The sequence below is a fragment of the Condylura cristata genome, unplaced genomic scaffold, assembly GCF_000260355.1.
Source record: "Condylura cristata isolate star-nosed mole 26May11 unplaced genomic scaffold, ConCri1.0 scaffold00002, whole genome shotgun sequence".
Lineage (NCBI taxonomy): Eukaryota > Metazoa > Chordata > Mammalia > Eulipotyphla > Talpidae > Condylura > Condylura cristata.
Genome location: NW_004567103.1, coordinates 12,516,228 through 12,530,010, shown reverse-complemented (window position 1 = coordinate 12,530,010; position 13,783 = coordinate 12,516,228). Strand labels below are relative to the sequence as shown.

Genomic DNA, 13,783 nt, shown 5'->3' with positions numbered 1-13,783 from the left:
CCACCGGTTGGCCCTGTAGCCTCGCCCCCGCCGGCACCGGCCGGCCGTAGCGCGGTCACCATGCTGCCGCCCGCACCCTCCAGCCTCGGACTGCTGCTGCTGTTGCTCCTGTGTCCGGCGCACGTCGGCGGGCTGTGGTGGTGAGTGCTGCGTCGGGCTGTCGCAGCGCAGCCCTGGACACTCGAGGGCGGGGACCTCGGGACCACGGCGGGGCTCGAGCCACGTTCCGCTGCTTCTGGGCTCTAAATGCGCGCAGGACTCCGCCGCACCGCGGCTGCTGAGGTGCGGGGGCGTGCGTGCCCTCTGCAGCCTGCCTCTGCCAGGGACACTTGTGACTGCCATTTAGACGTTAGCAACCCCCGCACACTGTAGTGCATTTCCTCCTGCCGGGTCCTGTCCCTCGACTCCCCACCCCAGGCCCCTCCAGGCTATGCGCTCTGGGAGGAACGGGTGGTTAGGGAAAAGCTAAGGAGAAAACCGGCGGTGGTGGGGGGACCCGTAGTCAGAGAGAGGAGAAAAGACTGTTAGAAGGGCCTTGAATTTTGGGTACAGGGACAGTATTTGGTGGAAAGGAACTGGATGAGAAACCACAGGCGGGGAGAATCAAACAGTTGCCTCTTCCCGACCCCACTTTATTCCCTAACTTTTCTCCGAGTCTCTTCGGAGTGGGCGTGAGGGGCGGGGAAAGCGAGCGTTCAAGGGAAACTGAGTCAGGGCCCTGGTTTCTCTACTCCCTGAACCAAAAAAGGAGGAAAGGCAGTAAAAGGACTCAGGTGGCCATCCTTTCTAGACGTGGGGGTTAGGGGTGGAAAAAATGTGCGGCTCGGGAGGTCCTGGGAACCCGGGAGGGTCCTGGTGGGAGGGCGGGAGGCCTGGCCAGGCAAAAGATGGGGACGACTTAACAGACCTGGCCTCTGGAACTGGCCTAGCGAGAGCAGACGTCTAGGAAGCAGAAGGCACAGAAATTTTAAATCTTGGGGGTTGGGGCAGAGACTGGGAAGTTGGGTGTCGGGTAGGGACTGCTCAGAAATCCGGATCCCGGGGATTTTTTTCCCTTCCTAATCTCCCGGACAGCAAAGACCCGCCCGGAATAGCTCGGGGTTCAGAGGGGAGGGACTTGGACAATACCGCTGATGCACCAGCCAATCCCAAGAAGTTAGGGTTGTGCACATTTGCATATGGCCACGTCATTGGCTGGATTCTCCACCCTCCACTCCTCCCCCACCTCCGGATTTGGAAGGAGGGGTGGGGTGCAGATCCCTCTGTTTCAGGGAGATAGAGAGCAGGGTGCCCACACAGGGCGAGGCTGGCCACACTCCCTCTCCTGTGAAGCCAGGAGAGATGTCCCTGGTAGGTGTCAGTGAGGGGGCAAATCGAGGGCGACCTAGGCCTCAGCTAGGGAATATTGTTCTTGGATCCTGCTTTGGCAAAACGCGGTAGCAGCTTTGAAATAGACCTGAGATGGATTCTGTACTTTTTGTTAAATCCGTGACCTTGGACAAGTCACTTCTCCTGGCCCCCACAATGCCTCAACTACAAGATAGGGAAATAGTCCTCCTACCTGGCAAGCTGGACTAGGAGTAGGCAGGGTGACCTATGAAATGATAGGGCATTTGGGGATTCTCAGTAAATGTAAATCTGTTCCTTCTCACCCATGCATTCTCCTGAGGAGAGTCCTCCTGGGTGAAAGGGAAATTAATTTAATTTTAAAATCTAGGGTCCCAAGCAAAACTTTGTATGGGGATCTCTCTCCTGTTCTCTAAACACACCTTTACTGACTTTGCTCTCCCTCAAGGTATGGGGGTAGGGGTCTCTCCCTGATGGGTTCCGCCTTTCCTCTCCTTCCTTTCATTCAGGTTGTTTTCATATTTCCAGTTAAAATACTCCTCCCTTGGGCCCTCACCGTAGCACATGGGTTAGGACGCAGCACTGCAAGCTGGCCTCAGCCACTTCGTGGAGCTTCGGAGGTGACTCACACTGCACAGCAGACCTCTCCTGTCTCCCCACTGCTCCCCTCAGCAGTGTACCTCGTCAATCTGCCTGTGGTGCTCCCCACTCTCTCTGGTGAATCCTCTTACCACCCCCTGCACCTGTGGCCTATACCCCAGTTCTGTATGCATAAACAAATAAATCTTTTTTTAAAAAACTAAAAATACTCTTCTCTTGTTGAGGCTGTAGCTCTGCCTTCCCTCCTTTGTCTTCTCTGTGTTCCCACAGCACAGTAACTTCATTTAACTGATAGCCATCTCCTCTTGGGTCTCTTCTCTGCTCCTGGAAGGCAGAGCTGGTCTTTAGGGCCCTGAAGACTGAATGTGCTGGGGACAGTTGTGTAGAATGTTGCTGAATTGGTTGATTATGGGGTTTGTATCCTTGGGGGAAGGGGGTCCCTGGATGCAGGAGGGGCAGTTGGGTGGGAGCCAAGCCTGGTCCCTTGGAGACTGACCCTGAAGCGGGGAACAGGGGAGGAGGGGTGGAGGGCAGGTGTGGGAGAACACAGAGGCCTTCCTTCACTGCCACAGCTGCAGGGTGAGCAGGGTGAAGAGTGAGGGCTGGGTGATAAGGTGTACAGTGACTGCCTCACCCGGATGCTTTGAGAGAACCTGCCTCTCCCACCTGCCTCGGCTACCCCTCTCTCTATCTGTTTCTGACACTTCGTTCCTTTAGTCTGAGCCCAGATTCCCTGAGTTTTTTTTTTTTTTTTACTCTGCTTATATTTCTGTCTCCACCCACCTCAAGATCACTTTGGGCTGGTGGCTCAGACTCAGCATCCCAGGTGGCCTGAGGTCCCTGCCACTCCTACACACACACACACCAGCTTCCTTTCAGCTAGGACCTTTTTGGGGCCAGGCGCTTCCACATTGTTCTCTGATACCTTGTACCTGCTTGCTGATCTTCTGCTCCCTGTTCTTCAAGAATGCTGGCCAGGCCAGTGCTCCAGTGGTGGATGGGAAAGGAGTTAGACCTGCAGAAGCATACTGTCATCTCCTCTGACATTCCAGCAGCAGTCAGGCTGGGAGCAGAGAGGACCCAGGGACTCTGAGAACTGTCCTGGTTAGGAAAGGAGGTATCTGGAGGGCAGAGAACTGTCCTGGTTAGGAAAGGAGGTATCTGGAGGGCAGAGGCCCAGGCCCTGGAATAGGCTCAGGCTCCAGGTTCCAAACAAGTTTCCCTTCCACCTTCTCCCTCCGCCTTCTCCCACCATGCTATGCAAGCTTTCTAAACTCTGCCTCCAGCCTCTCTGTCTGTCTCTCCCCCATCTGTAATCATATCTTTGTGAATCACAGAATCCCAGATTCCAGGACATTGGCCAGGCTCTCTTGAGGTCATCGTGTCCAGCCCGTAGCCTCCAGGCCAATCAGCCTATGCTCTGGCCCTGACAGAGCTGATCCTGAGAGTGAGAAAGAGAGGGAGAGGCTATAGGTCCCTGGTCCCCACCTCCTACCCTCCCACTCTGCTCCCACCCCCCGGAGCTCCCCCAGCAAGTTCTTCTCAATGTCTGACCCATCGTTATTTATACCTTCAGCCAGTAGATGTAGAAAATAGCTCAGTCTCACAGAGGGCCAAAGCAGTCTCCCTTTTCTCTCTTCCTCTGTGCTCTTTCTGTTTCATATGTGTTATGAAAGAAACTAACCCTTCCCTTGCTCCAGTAGGAAAATCATCACTCAGTCTCACTCTCTTCCCCCATCTCAGCTTGTTGTTTGACAGTCCCCCCCACCCCACCCCAGACCTAGGACAGCTTCACGTGTGGTTGCAGAGGGGAGACAGGGTCCATATTTCTTCCTAACACTCCAGGGTTCCAGCTGTGACCCCCAATCCAGGCTGGGGCTGGCCATCCTTTCCCATCTTAGCTTTATCTAGGGTCCCTGACCCTTCATGGACAGCCCTACTGCTGGTTCCTGACAAGCTCAGGGTGGGGTGAGGTGGCCATCTAGTGTCCCCCTGCAAGCCCCCTGCCTTGGCAGCTTCTCCTGGAGGGGAACAATGGAACTGGGAGCAGCACATGGCAGGGGTGGAAGGAGGCTGAGCTGAGCTGAGCCGCGAGCCCACCACAGTCCTGGCACTGGCACATTTCCCTGCAGCCCCTCCTGCCCTGTTCTCACTGGAAGCTAGGAGGTGGTGGGGGGAGATCTGTGGGAGGTTTGATCACCAGGGCCCAGCAAGGGGGATTCCAGAATGTGTACTTCGATGGAGAAATGCAGCTGTGGAAGGGATGAGGGGAGGGCGGGGCAGCCAGCCAGGCCTCCTCAGGCTGGTAGCAGGCACCCAGCCAGGCAGAACAGGAGGTGCTCAGGGACACAGAAGCCTGCCCCTAGGGGCTGGGGAAGAGTGCCCTCTGCCTGTACCCTCCTGCCTGCCTGGGGCAGGACCCTGGGTGCTTCCCAGGACTCCCTGAGGAGGAACTCAGGGAGGGAAAGGTCAGGAAAGACTCTTCTGCTTTCTACCTGGCGCCTTGGTCTGGGTCCTCCAACGCTGAGCCCTCCATCTGGAAATTAGATCTGGAAAGGACTAAAGATCATCTGGTTCAACCTTCTCATTTACAGTGACAAGTCCAGCAAAATCCAGGGACAGGAGGTGACACTCGCCCAAGGCCACTCAGAACATAGGTAGCTGAAGGCTCAGGTCTGGGAGTCCATTCCCTGAGAGCACCTGTCCTTGTGTGCAGTCAGGGGTGGGGTCCCGGGCCAGCCACAGGCCCCTGCTGCCCTCCCAGGCCCAGGCCTCACAAGGCTGCTCCCACCTCCGTATGGGAGAGCAGAAGGCACAGACCCTCTGGCAGGAGCTCCCTGAAGGACCACTGTGTCCATTCCTAGCCTCCCTCAGCCCTGACCAGTAGGAGGCACTCTTGTGAGATGAAGTCCCTCAGGTAAGGGAAAGCCCCTGACTTCCCTAGAGCTATGAGAAGGTGGAAGGAGCCCTGTCCTGGATGGGGCGGAGGGGGACCAAGTTGGGCCGGGTGGGGGAGGGGCAGAATGGGTGGCTGGTGGGTGGTGGAGAGGCAGGGGTTAATGGAGCTGGGGCATCACTGACTTTGATGTGGTGGTTGGGGTGGGGGTAGGGACTGGGGGAGGGGGAGCAGTAATTACCGAGTTAGACAGAGCAGGACAGGACAGGCGGGCGGGCACAGGCCCGGGCCCAGCCGCCTCAGCAGCCGTCAGGCAACATTTTTCTGCCCCTTCTCCACCACCCACCTCCCCCACCCCTGTGCAGCCCCCACCCACAGCCCCAGGGCTCAGGGCTCCCTCTGCTGGCTCCCGGGAGGTAGGGGGTCAGACGCGGGACCCTGGGGTGAGTGTCAGGGAGGGCTGGCTGTGAGACTCTCCCTAGGAGACTGGCATCCAGAGCCTGTGATCCTCTGGATCCAGCATGTTTGCTGGAGAAAGGGAGAGGTCCTGGAGGGACCTGGTGTTCCAGGGGCAAGGCTGATATAGGGGGAGGAGACACTGGGTTCCAGGCTGAGAAGTCAGGGCACAGAGGGGGCAAAGTGTTTTCAGGAGGCCGCAATCTCTGCCTGTCCTGCAAGATTCTCCCTGCACTGTGCAGACCCAAGGTACAGTCCCAAGGGTTGAATGAGTAGACAGACACTTACCGGGGCTCACTCTCTGACAGGCTCCTCTGCAGGGGCCCCAGGTATCTTGATTTGTTTTCATGTTATGGCTCAGGGATTGAGGCTCAGGGGGTTCAGTCTCCTCAGCCAATCAGCAAACACTATGTACCCACTCCGCACACTGGACACTTGTCAACCTCAGGAACACACACTTGGCAGAGCCCGGACCCAAACCCAAGCCCCGTGGCAACCCGAAGCCTGTGTGGGTCTGCTAATGATGTTAAGCTTTCACGAGAGATCTTTGTCTTTATGAGTTTTCTATAGAATGGCAGAGATAAGACGAGAAAACATGATACAATCATTATGTGGATAACAAGTAACCTGGGATGAGGTGGGGAGTCGGCGAGGGTTGGCGCCCAGGACGGCTCCTCAGGGCAAGGGGGAGCTGAAGTGCATTTGGCAAGATGCCAAGTAGATTTGGAGAGTTTAGGGGTGGCTCCAAAACCAGAAATTCAGCAGTGGTATCTGGGATGGATGCAGACAGCCAGAGCCCGGGAGCAAGGTGCCGGTAGTGTGAAGGAGGCAGTGTGTGAGGCCTGCTGACCTCTCTGACCTGTTTCCCCCAGCCTCCTTGGTTTTAAAATATTCACCTAAAGTCCTTGCTTTGGGGATCCTTCCCCTGACTGTCCAGGCCAGTCATGTCCCTTCTCATTGCTCATCTGTATAATGGGGTGAGGTGAATAAGATGGTCCAGGGCATTCTCTTTAGCCCTCTGAACTCAGGGACAGAAAGTTAGGTTTGGCTCCAGGGCTTGGATCCTCAGGTGTTGCTAGAAGGCGCTTCCTGGCCCCGATGCCTCCTCAGTCGGCTATCGATTTCCCCAACCAGAGCCCCAGGGAGGGTCTAGGTGCCAGGCCCAGGCAGTTAGAGCGGCCAGGTTTGTCTGCACACAGATTCCCTTGAGGGCTAGCCTTCCTCAGTTTTCCTGTGCCCAGGAATGGTATTTGATTAGGAGCACAGAGCCGACATATTACGTATTCTCTACCAGCACTGTGCTCCGGCAACACCCCCTACCAAAAGCAAACAGGCAGATGCTCCCCAAGATACACGTCCTCTCTGGGCTGATAGATTGCCAATGCTGCCTTAGAGGCCCAAGAGCAGAGTTCACTCCCTAAAGAAGCAGAAGGAAAGACAGGAAGGTGGACAAGGGACTTATTTCCCCTCGTGGGAGCCCCCACGTGGCGCCAGCAGTTAGAGGACTGTGAGCTTCTTGTGCTGACGCCTTGTTTTTCTGAAGCCCAGAGGAGAATCTGACTTAGCAGAGCCGCTCACCCCACCGAGGGAGCGAGGGAGCGAGTGCTGACAGAGACCAGGGTACAGAATCGAGGCTTGGTCCAATGACTCCCTGCCCCCACTCCCCTTCTAGAGTTTTCTTTCCTGGGACTTGAGGATGGGAGCCAGGACAGGAGGGCAGGGAGCAAGCTGGTCCCTTGGGATCCTGGCTGTTACTATTGCCCATCCTTCCTTCTGATCAGTCTGTAAACAAGGCTAGTTCCCAGGCAGTAAGCCAGCTGGGGGAGCCAGATTCCAACCAGGAACTGGCTCTGGGGCAGCCCCTCAACCCTGTGGATGACCAGCCACACTTCCTGAGGGGCCTGCCCCTTCATGCTCTCCCAGCCCTCTCCTATCTCTAGCCCCTGGGAAGCAGACAATGTCAAGGGGCTTTGCCTTTCTTCTGCACACTCCACCTCTCCTGCTTTCTGAGGGTAGCAGGAGGAAGAGGCGAGGGGTGGGGGCAGAATGACCTTGGGAAGATAAGACAGTCAACCTTGGGAAAGTAGGGAGTTAGCAGAGGGCAGGACTGGGGAGGAGGAACTGGGAAACTTAGTGCTTGCGAAGGGGTGGGGAGATGAGTTTGCAGGTCCCACAGTCCCAGGTGGGGCCAGGTGTGCAGGTGGCAGGAGAGGAGCTGGACAGCTGGACAGCTGTGTGCTTCCCTGCCTTGGTATTGATGGCGGAAATAAAATGTTTGAGGAAGCTAATTAGTAGTCATGAAATTACATGTGGTAAGGAGAGGTCTGGGCTCCAGAGAGGGCTTTCTCCTTAGATCATGCCATTCATCATTCCAAAACATGCATTTGACGGTGTTAATTCTAATACCATGTATTAAATGGTCTTTATCGTAATATTAAAATCATTGCTCATAAAATGCAAACTTTCACAGCAACATTAGGGGGAGTATGGATTAAACACCTAAAACTCTGCTGCAAAGACAAAAGGAAACTGCAGTGCTCTCTGTCCACGGTGTTTTGTGGTCTTACTTGCTGACCTTGAACAAGCATGCTGGAAATGGCCTCTTTTTGTAATAGGGTAGGACAGGTGGATAGGGAGGCGAGGGAGACAGTTAAAAAGAAAAAGACAGAGAGAGAAAGACAGAGGGGAGAGGGCACACTGGCCAACTCTGGGGGCCCCTGGGAGCCAGAGTGGCTGCCTGCCAGGTCTGCTCCCCTGTGCTCCAGCCAGCCCTTCTCTAGGGCGACAGAAGGCTGGGGCCCGACCTCCCAGATGCAATGCAGTGATGAGCAGCTCCTGAGTAGGGAGGAAGAAGGACTGGGCTATCTCTCTACTGAGAAGAGAGATGAGCCTACCTGCCTGGAGAGGGAGGGTGCTGGGCCGCTGTGTGTGGAGCACCCCTTCACGCGTCTCACTCTCTACCTGAAGAGCCAAGCCCCTTTTGCTGTTCTGTAAGCCCATTCCATCTCACGGTGTGGAGCCAGAACATGCCTGAGCAGCCTGTCCTGTGGCCCACACGGTGACAGGGGGCAGATGTGCACTAAATCGAAACTGAGAAGTAGGCCACCTTGGCCTGCAGTACCACCTGTCACCTTCCCCATGACATTCCCTGTTGCCACTTCTTCCCTTCCACTTTTCTGCCCTCTGGTGAGGGGGCTTTGAGTGGTCTCGAATGACCCTCAGCTCCCAAGTGTTCTACTCACTCACTCCTACAAGACAGGGATTTCAGCTGAGCTGATTAAGGGGGTTCCACTTAGGCGTGACTCTCTCGCTGAATAAACCTTCAGGGATCTGGTGTGTGGAAACCAAATGGTGGGTGAAGGCTGGGAAGGGGGGTTTCTGAAAGCATGAGAAGAACCCCAGAAAGTCTTAATCACCAAGCTGAACAGTGTCTCTGTCCCCCAAACCTAGGGCTGGGCTTGCTACCATCCTGCCCTGGAAAGGCCAGAGTCGGGAACAGAAGGGTCACTGTCACCTACTTCACAGTGACGCTTCAGAGACTCAGTCCCTAATCCTTCCTCCTGCTCCAACTTGGGGAAACAGAAGCCAGCAGGGTGGAAGGGGCCATCTCAGAGATCAGCGCCACCTTCCCATTGACAGAAGGAGAAACGTGGGTTGGGGACGGGGTATGAGCGTTCGGCGGCTCTTCCCCAGCTACTCTAACACCCAGTGACTTTCTAGCCTCTGGTTGTTCAGCTGACACACATTTGGCCTGTGGTCCCTGAAGACCAGATCCTTTTCTGTTCCTACTTTTTTCTTGGGTATCCACTAATAATCCCTTTTTGTTGGCAGTGTTCTTGATTTTCCTTCTGTTCATTTCTTCCTGTGTCCCTTTTGGGCCAGGCCTGTGGAATTTTAACCATGGCCTACCTGTGACAGCCGCCCTCGCCTTGAGTTAAACTCCACAAGGATAAGGTGGAAACCTTGTTCAGTAGCAATTTCAGGTTAGCACCTAGTTAAGAGGGAACACAGACATGGAAAGGTAAAGAAACTGACAGACCAATTTCTTTGTTTTTAAAAAAGATTTACTGATTGATACATACAGAACTGGGGTACAGGCCAGAGGTGCAGGGGCAGTGAGAGATTGCACCAGAGACAGAGCGGGAGCAGGACAGGCAGATAGATGAAGCACACTGCTGAGGGGAGCAGCGGGCGGGTCAGGAGAGGTCTGCTGTGCCATGTGGGTCAGCTCCGGGGCCGGGGATCCAACTGTCCCTGAAGTGGTTGCAGTTTGCTTGCAGTGCTGCGTCCTAACCTGTTGTACCACCAGGGAGGGCCAGCCTTATAGACTGAAATTAGTCTAGGTTGGAGGTGAGGTGGGAGAAGAGGCAAGTCCCAGCTCCTGGCTGTGGGCCTCATGGGGTGGTTTCCCCCTCCTCTCCCTCAAAGCCCTTTAAGTCACACCCCTGACCTGCTGTTCCTTCCTTCCCAGGGCTGTGGGCAGCCCCTTGGTCATGGACCCAACCAGCATCTGCAGGAAGGCCCGGCGGCTGGCGGGGCGGCAGGCTGAGCTATGCCAGGCTGAACCGGAAGTGGTGGCTGAGCTAGCCCGGGGCGCCAGACTGGGGGTTCGAGAGTGCCAGTTCCAGTTCCGATTCCGTCGATGGAACTGTTCCAGCCACAGCAAGGCTTTTGGGCGCATCCTGCAACAGGGTCAGTTAGGGAAGGGACCCCAAGGGGTCTGCTTTCCTTCTTTGGGGGACCAAAAGGGGGGGTGGTTTGGGGAGGCCACCTCAGTCCCACTTCCCCCACTGTCCTGACCCAGTTGCCCGTCCCAGCCCCACACCACACCACCACATCCCAGGACCCAGCTTTGGGCCTGTTGCTGACAGCCCCTCCCTGCACCTGCAGACATCCGGGAGACAGCCTTCGTGTTTGCCATCACGGCCGCGGGCGCCAGCCACGCTGTCACGCAGGCCTGCTCCATGGGCGAGTTGTTGCAATGTGGCTGCCAGGCGCCCCGCGGGCGTGCCCCGCCTCGACCCCCAGGCCTGCCAGGCACGCCTGGGCCCCCGGGCCTCACCAGTACCTCAGATGGCAGCGCCGCATGGGAGTGGGGAGGCTGTGGTGACGACGTGGACTTCGGGGACGAGAAGTCTAGACTCTTTATGGACGCTCGGCACAAGCGGGGACGCGGAGACATCCGGGCTTTGGTGCAGCTGCATAACAACGAGGCTGGCCGGCTGGTGAGCACAGACAGAAATGTGTGCGCGCGTGTGCAAATGTGTGAGTGTGCTGCTGTGGGAGTGGGGTGTGTGTGCGGTGCATCGCGGAAGGGTGAGGTAGTGGCGGTCTGAGTGAGGTGTGTATGTGCACAAGTTTGCTAATGTGTGTGGGATCTGGCGGGCAGATGGAGGCACTGGGGACTACTGAGAGGGCGAGGGTGGGCATGTGAGGTGAGGTGGCCGGCCTAGACCAGGGCATCACCGGGCGTGGAGGAGGGGGCTGGGACGGCCTGGAGCTGGGTGGTATGTACACAGGGCAGGGTGGGGACAGGACAACTAGGCAATGGCACTCAGGGCCCTCAGGGCCCCAAGGCGGGGAGGGCACACCCTGGCCCAGCTCAGGTGGCACAAAGCTTGGTGTCAGCAGAGGTATGGCTGCCAGGGCTGGGCAGAGAGGGGATGCAAAGTCTGGGCATGAAAGAAAGGATGGAAGCTGGGGTAAGGCTTGGGGTCTGGAAGAAGGAGATCCTGGAGAAGTGCAGGAGGTCTGGGAACGGGCTAGAGCACACCCGTGGGTGGAGGTGGGAGGGGCAGACTAGGCAGGAAAGCAAGGACTGTACTGGGCACCTGCCCACTGCCTGCCCCACAATCCCAGACCCGGCCCTGTCTAGAATGCTGGCAGCCTCCTCGTGCCTTCTGCAATGAGGAGGGCCCCAGGAGCTCCCCCCTAGGAGGGTCAGATGAGTCCAGGGTGGGGGAGAGGGGCCCCCAGTGGGTCTGGGAGGAGCACACACAAGTCGGTTGATCAGGTTTGCCCGAACTTTGGCTTTGGGAGACAAACTTCCTGGCTCATCTGATCCCATAAATCTCTAGTGGGGCTGTGATGCTCAGACCCCAGTTCCGGACACAAATAATGGGCAGGATTCCTAACTACCCGTCTCTGTGCATTCACAGTGGGCCCTTCAGCACCCTATGCCGTAGTTCTGGGGTGCTCTAGGGACACACGCACACACACACACACACACACAGTGCCTTCTAGGGTTCAGACTGGAGGTATGGGGCTGGGAATTTGGGGAGCCCACAGAGAAATGCCTGCATAGGCCACATACTTGTCAGAGAGGGCTGGGGAGACTCCCAAGCCCTTTCTGGGTCTCTGTTCTGCTCCGCTTGAGGCTTCCCGGGGCAGAGATGAGGGGACTGGGCTGGAAGAAAGCAGGGCTTTGCAGAGCTGCCTCCGCCTCTCCGCCCCCCCAACCCCACCTCCGGGGAGCCGCTCCACCCTGTTCCTTCTGCCCCCTCACCCTAGCTTTGGATTCTGGACTCTGCATTATATTTTGGCCCCCACTTCCCTTCCTCCTTTTCTTCTCTGGGCTCTGTTGCTCTATTGACTTCCTGCTCCCCGGCTTGTCCTCTCCTTTTCTTGGGGAGCGCGGGTGCTGGGGCGGGTCGGAGAAGGTTCTGCTTTCTTCTCTTCCATCGCCCTTTTCCCGGATCCCCCATCTGTCCCCATCTGCCCGCTCCTCTGCACCCCGCAGGCCGTCCGGAGTCACACCCGCACCGAGTGCAAGTGCCATGGGCTGTCCGGCTCCTGCGCCTTGCGTACCTGCTGGCAGAAGTTGCCCCCGTTCCGTGAAGTGGGCGCGCGGCTGCTCGAGCGCTTTCACGGCGCCTCGCGTGTCATGGGCACCAACGACGGCAAGGCTCTGCTGCCCGCGGTGCGCACCCTCAAGCCGCCCGGCCGCGCAGACTTACTCTACGCCGCCGACTCGCCTGACTTCTGCGCCCCCAACCGGCGCACGGGTTCGCCTGGCACGCGCGGTCGCGCCTGCAACAGCAGCGCCCCGGACCTGAGCGGCTGCGACCTGCTGTGCTGCGGCCGCGGGCACCGCCAGGAGAGCGTGCAGCTGGAGGAGAACTGCCTGTGCCGTTTCCACTGGTGCTGCGTCGTGCAGTGCCACCGCTGCCGAGTGCGCAAGGAGCTCAGCCTCTGCCTCTGACCGCTGCTCGCCAAACAGCGCGCAGCGCCTCTTGGGCCCTTGCGGAACCTCTGTGATCCAGCAGGGGGCGCTATCCCGGGCCCAGCTTCCCGCGGCGAAAGCCAGAGACGCAAGCCCACCCTGGAAGGCTCAGGGCACCAGAGGCACCCCCCCTGAGAGGCACTTTGGGGACTTGTAGGGGAGACTACACAGCCTCCTGGTCTCTCCTTCGCTCCCAGATGCCCAGATGGAAACCAAAGAGTCAGTCTCTAGGCCTCTGGTTGTTGGGCTCCTCAGAACTGCTGGCCATGAGGTTCGTGGGTGAGTTTAGTATCAATAAAGATATTTAAACCCATAGGACTGAGCCCACAGTTTGGGAGAGGGGCTGTCTCCTGCAGGCTGCCGGGGGGCCTCATGTGGACAGAGTATAAAAAATGAAGTGGTTTCTGTAGAAATATCATTTTGGGCGTATTGCCCTGTGTCCTTATCTGCTCTCCCCTCCTGGCTTCTCGTGGCCACTGTGGTGAGGAGCCTAATCGCTCCCTTCTCATTGACTGTTGTTGCACATCTAGGGCCTGGGTCTATGAAATGGGAAAGGACTCCAAGCCCCTCTTTAAAGGAGTGTGGCCCAGAGGGTCTTGAACAAAAGGCCAGAGCCCCTGCTGGTTTATTCAGCCCTCACTTAGCCCTTGGCTCAGGGAGCTTGCCTTGGTTTCTGTGACTCTGGGGAATTAGAGGGTAGACTTTTAAGGCCACCCAGGCCCATAAAATGGAAGCACTATATAAAGTAGAATACGATGAGGAAATACGTCTTTAGTAACATCAGACCTAGCCACCACCACTCCCATTAATGTGGCAAAGATTGCCCAGAACAGCGTTTCTAATCAGTCAGTGGGCCAGTTGAAGCAAGGCTGCCTGAGGTTTCCCAGGAATTCCCACCACGTGTCCTTCCTTCTGGTTCATCTCCAAAGCCCAGGGCTTTTAGAGAGGGACAGGGGCTTTGAGGCTCTGAGTTCTTCAGAGCTGAGCTTCATGCTTCATGGGGGAGGGCACAGCCAAATGGCTGGGTTTGGAGCCCCAACTTTCCCACAGTAGAAATAGTGGGGTGGGGAGTGGCCTTCTGCCCCCACCAAGGTAGGTAGACACTGGATTTGAGTTGATGCTGCTGTTTAGAAGGCAATAATTTAGGCCATCTTAGTCTCAGTTTTTTTTTTGTTTTTTTTTTTTTTTGCCTCTCCAATGCATCTTATTTCAGTTATTCATTGTTGCATAATGACACCAAGGTCACTACTTCCCATGATCCT

The 13,783-nt window shown here is 56.8% G+C and overlaps 1 protein-coding gene across 1 annotated transcript; it reads left to right on the top strand.

Annotated features, from left to right (window-relative positions):
- The first annotated feature begins 6 nt into the window (after positions 1-6).
- On the top strand, positions 7-12,815 carry WNT6 (wingless-type MMTV integration site family, member 6). The gene is made up of 4 exons (XM_004674282.2): positions 7-140; positions 9,771-9,991; positions 10,190-10,524; positions 12,039-12,815. The coding sequence occupies exons 1-4, from the start codon at positions 61-63 to the stop codon at positions 12,498-12,500; spliced, it is 1,098 nt and encodes a 365-aa protein (XP_004674339.1). The 5' UTR covers positions 7-60; the 3' UTR covers positions 12,501-12,815.
- The last annotated feature ends 968 nt before the right edge of the window (positions 12,816-13,783 follow it).

What these genes read in the sequence shown, in the direction of transcription:
- WNT6 (XM_004674282.2), top strand. Translation starts at nt 61, where the DNA reads ATGCTGCCGCCCGCACCCTCCAGCCTCGGACTGCTGCTGCTGTTGCTC. An exon ending in TGGGCGCATCCTGCAACAGG is followed by an intron (nt 9,992 to 10,189) that starts GTCAGTTAGGGA and finishes CTGCACCTGCAG; the next exon opens with ACATCCGGGAGACAGCCTTC. An exon ending in ACAACGAGGCTGGCCGGCTG is followed by an intron (nt 10,525 to 12,038) that starts GTGAGCACAGAC and finishes TGCACCCCGCAG; the next exon opens with GCCGTCCGGAGTCACACCCG.